This window comes from Nannospalax galili, unplaced genomic scaffold, assembly GCF_000622305.1.
Source record: "Nannospalax galili isolate Female #2095 unplaced genomic scaffold, S.galili_v1.0 scaffold235, whole genome shotgun sequence".
In the NCBI taxonomy this organism is placed as follows: domain Eukaryota; kingdom Metazoa; phylum Chordata; class Mammalia; order Rodentia; family Spalacidae; genus Nannospalax; species Nannospalax galili.
In genome coordinates this window covers 6,188,441-6,190,486 of record NW_008338118.1, presented here as the reverse complement: position 1 = coordinate 6,190,486, position 2,046 = coordinate 6,188,441, and the positions used below count along the sequence as shown (strand labels likewise).

The following is a 2,046-nucleotide window of genomic DNA, read 5'->3' as shown; positions in this document are numbered from 1 at the left end:
ACCCCACAGGAGCAAGCTGTGAGAGGAGTGATAAACTATGATTTCTCATAGACTAGAAATGCTAATGTGTGTCTAATTAAAAATAAATTCAGGAGAACAGATGAATATGGAAATCAAAAATTAAGTAATGTAGGCGGGGGAAAAATAAAAGTCACCAAAAATTATTCAGGGTAATAGAGTAACAAAAATCCCTATTTTATCCCTATTGCGAAACGTTTGTAGAACTGGAGGTGGAGAAACTTCCGGTACTGAGAACAATCTCTTAAAAGCTACATTGGCTGGCCGCGTGCACGCTCCGCCGGGAGTTCCATTCCCACCACACACACGCACAGGTACAATGATCACTATCTACACCGTTAACTTAAACGTTTTCCTCCTGTGCAGACTGATGACTGAAACCACCTGTCCATTCGAACCTCATCAGCATTAACTAAAGCCAAGGAAGGGAAGCGAGGACTTCACCTTGCAGCCAGGCCGGGAGAAGGGGGCAGACAGGTGACACGGAGGGATGCGGGCCTGTAGGCAGCTGGTGTGACTCCTCCCCTCCTCGGCCTGCGGTTCCTCTCCCAGGTCCGGCAAGCCCTAGGCACAGGCCCTCTCCCTTCAGACCCAAAAGTCCAGAGAAACCAAGCCGCCGGGGCCCCCCGCCGGGTAGAGCACCTGACCACCGCCAGCCCCGACGCCGCCCGCGCATCCACGGAAAGGGTCAGCGGAGGACGCTCTCCCGAAGGCCAACTCCGGGCTCGACCGGCCGGGCTCCGCAGAAGTGGGGAGACCTGAGAAGCTGGAAGGAGGAGACCGACAGTTCTGTTACCTGGATGGAACTCTGCTGAAGGAAACGGCAGCTGTAGGCACTGCCGTTCTCCCCAACAACGCCTGCCTCAGCGCCACTGACATTGAGAACGCCGCCATCTTCCTGCGGGCAAACGCCAGGACGGGAGGACGGATCCCCGCAAGGGACTTACTTCCTTCGTTCTCAAGGCAGTGCAACCGAAATGGAACAGAATCATCTTTATAGAGTGTTTGTTTTCCCTTTAATTCTGAAGTTTAGAAAGGACTTCAAAGATCTGGTTGAATGAGGAAGAAAGTAGATGCAAGAAAAATGAAAAGGTGCATTAAGTGTAAATATTGTCCCTAAAACAATCTTGTTAATTGGTAGGACTAGTTATTTACACAGATGCTGAAAAGACCAAAAGAAAATACTTGAAAATATAAACACCTGTGACTCATAATTTTTCAAAGAACTCAGAATATCTGGGGCTGAGCCCACTGGAAGAGCCGGAGGGCTCTCTGAGTCTTTGAGAAACTAAAGTAGTATTTTCCCAAAGTGTTGCCAGATTCTGTTTGCAAACCTTCAGAACAGGCTGCATTCAGTCTGATGGTCTGTAGTTACAATAATAATCATATTTTCCACCCTAAAAATGTGGCCTCTCCAAAGTTTTTTGTTTTTTAACATATGGGCTTACATGAAACCTAATGGGGGCTGGGGATGTAGGTAAATTAATTGATAGAGTGCTTGTCTAGCATGCAGGTAGCCCAGGGTTAGTACCCCATAAACTGGGCCTTGTGGTACAAGCCTGTAAGACTTTGATGTCTTGTAAACTTTAGGTTGGTGGCTGAAGGAGAGGGTCTGAGCAGAGGGCTGTCACTTAAGCCAGGAGTAGAACCTCTGCCCCCAGAGCCATGCTAATTTCTGGCCCCATTTCCAGCACTCCTTACTTTGTCACCTGTTTGGCCCCACTTCAACTGGCACTAAACACGACAATAACCTAAGATTGTGAACAATAATCTCATTTAACTGCTATGAATACTATTTAATCTCATCTGGTCCCCACACTCTGACAAAGCTTTGCACTTTTTTCCTCCTTCCGTTACTGGTGGTCAAGCCCAAAACAAGTATGCACTTCACCACTGAACTACATCCTTTGCCTCTTTGTTTCTTATGACACAGGATCTCTACTTACGGTGTCCAGGCCAGACATCACCTCACATCCTGCCTCAGTATTGACACAATTTTTCGTGCACTTAATGTTCTTAACTTGATTC

At 47.5% G+C, this 2,046-nt stretch overlaps 1 protein-coding gene across 2 annotated transcripts in view; it reads right to left on the bottom strand.

The window, feature by feature from the left end:
- Window positions 1-966, bottom strand: part of Ndufs4 (NADH:ubiquinone oxidoreductase subunit S4) — a 141,833-nt gene extending 140,867 nt beyond the window's left edge. For both annotated transcript variants that reach the window (XM_008832946.3, XM_017798111.2), the window contains exon 1: window positions 815-966. In XM_008832946.3, the coding sequence (XP_008831168.1) occupies window positions 815-912 (98 nt within the window). In that variant the 5' untranslated portion in view covers window positions 913-966. The remainder of the gene's footprint in view (window positions 1-814) is intronic.
- Window positions 967-2,046: the final 1,080 nt, after the last annotated feature.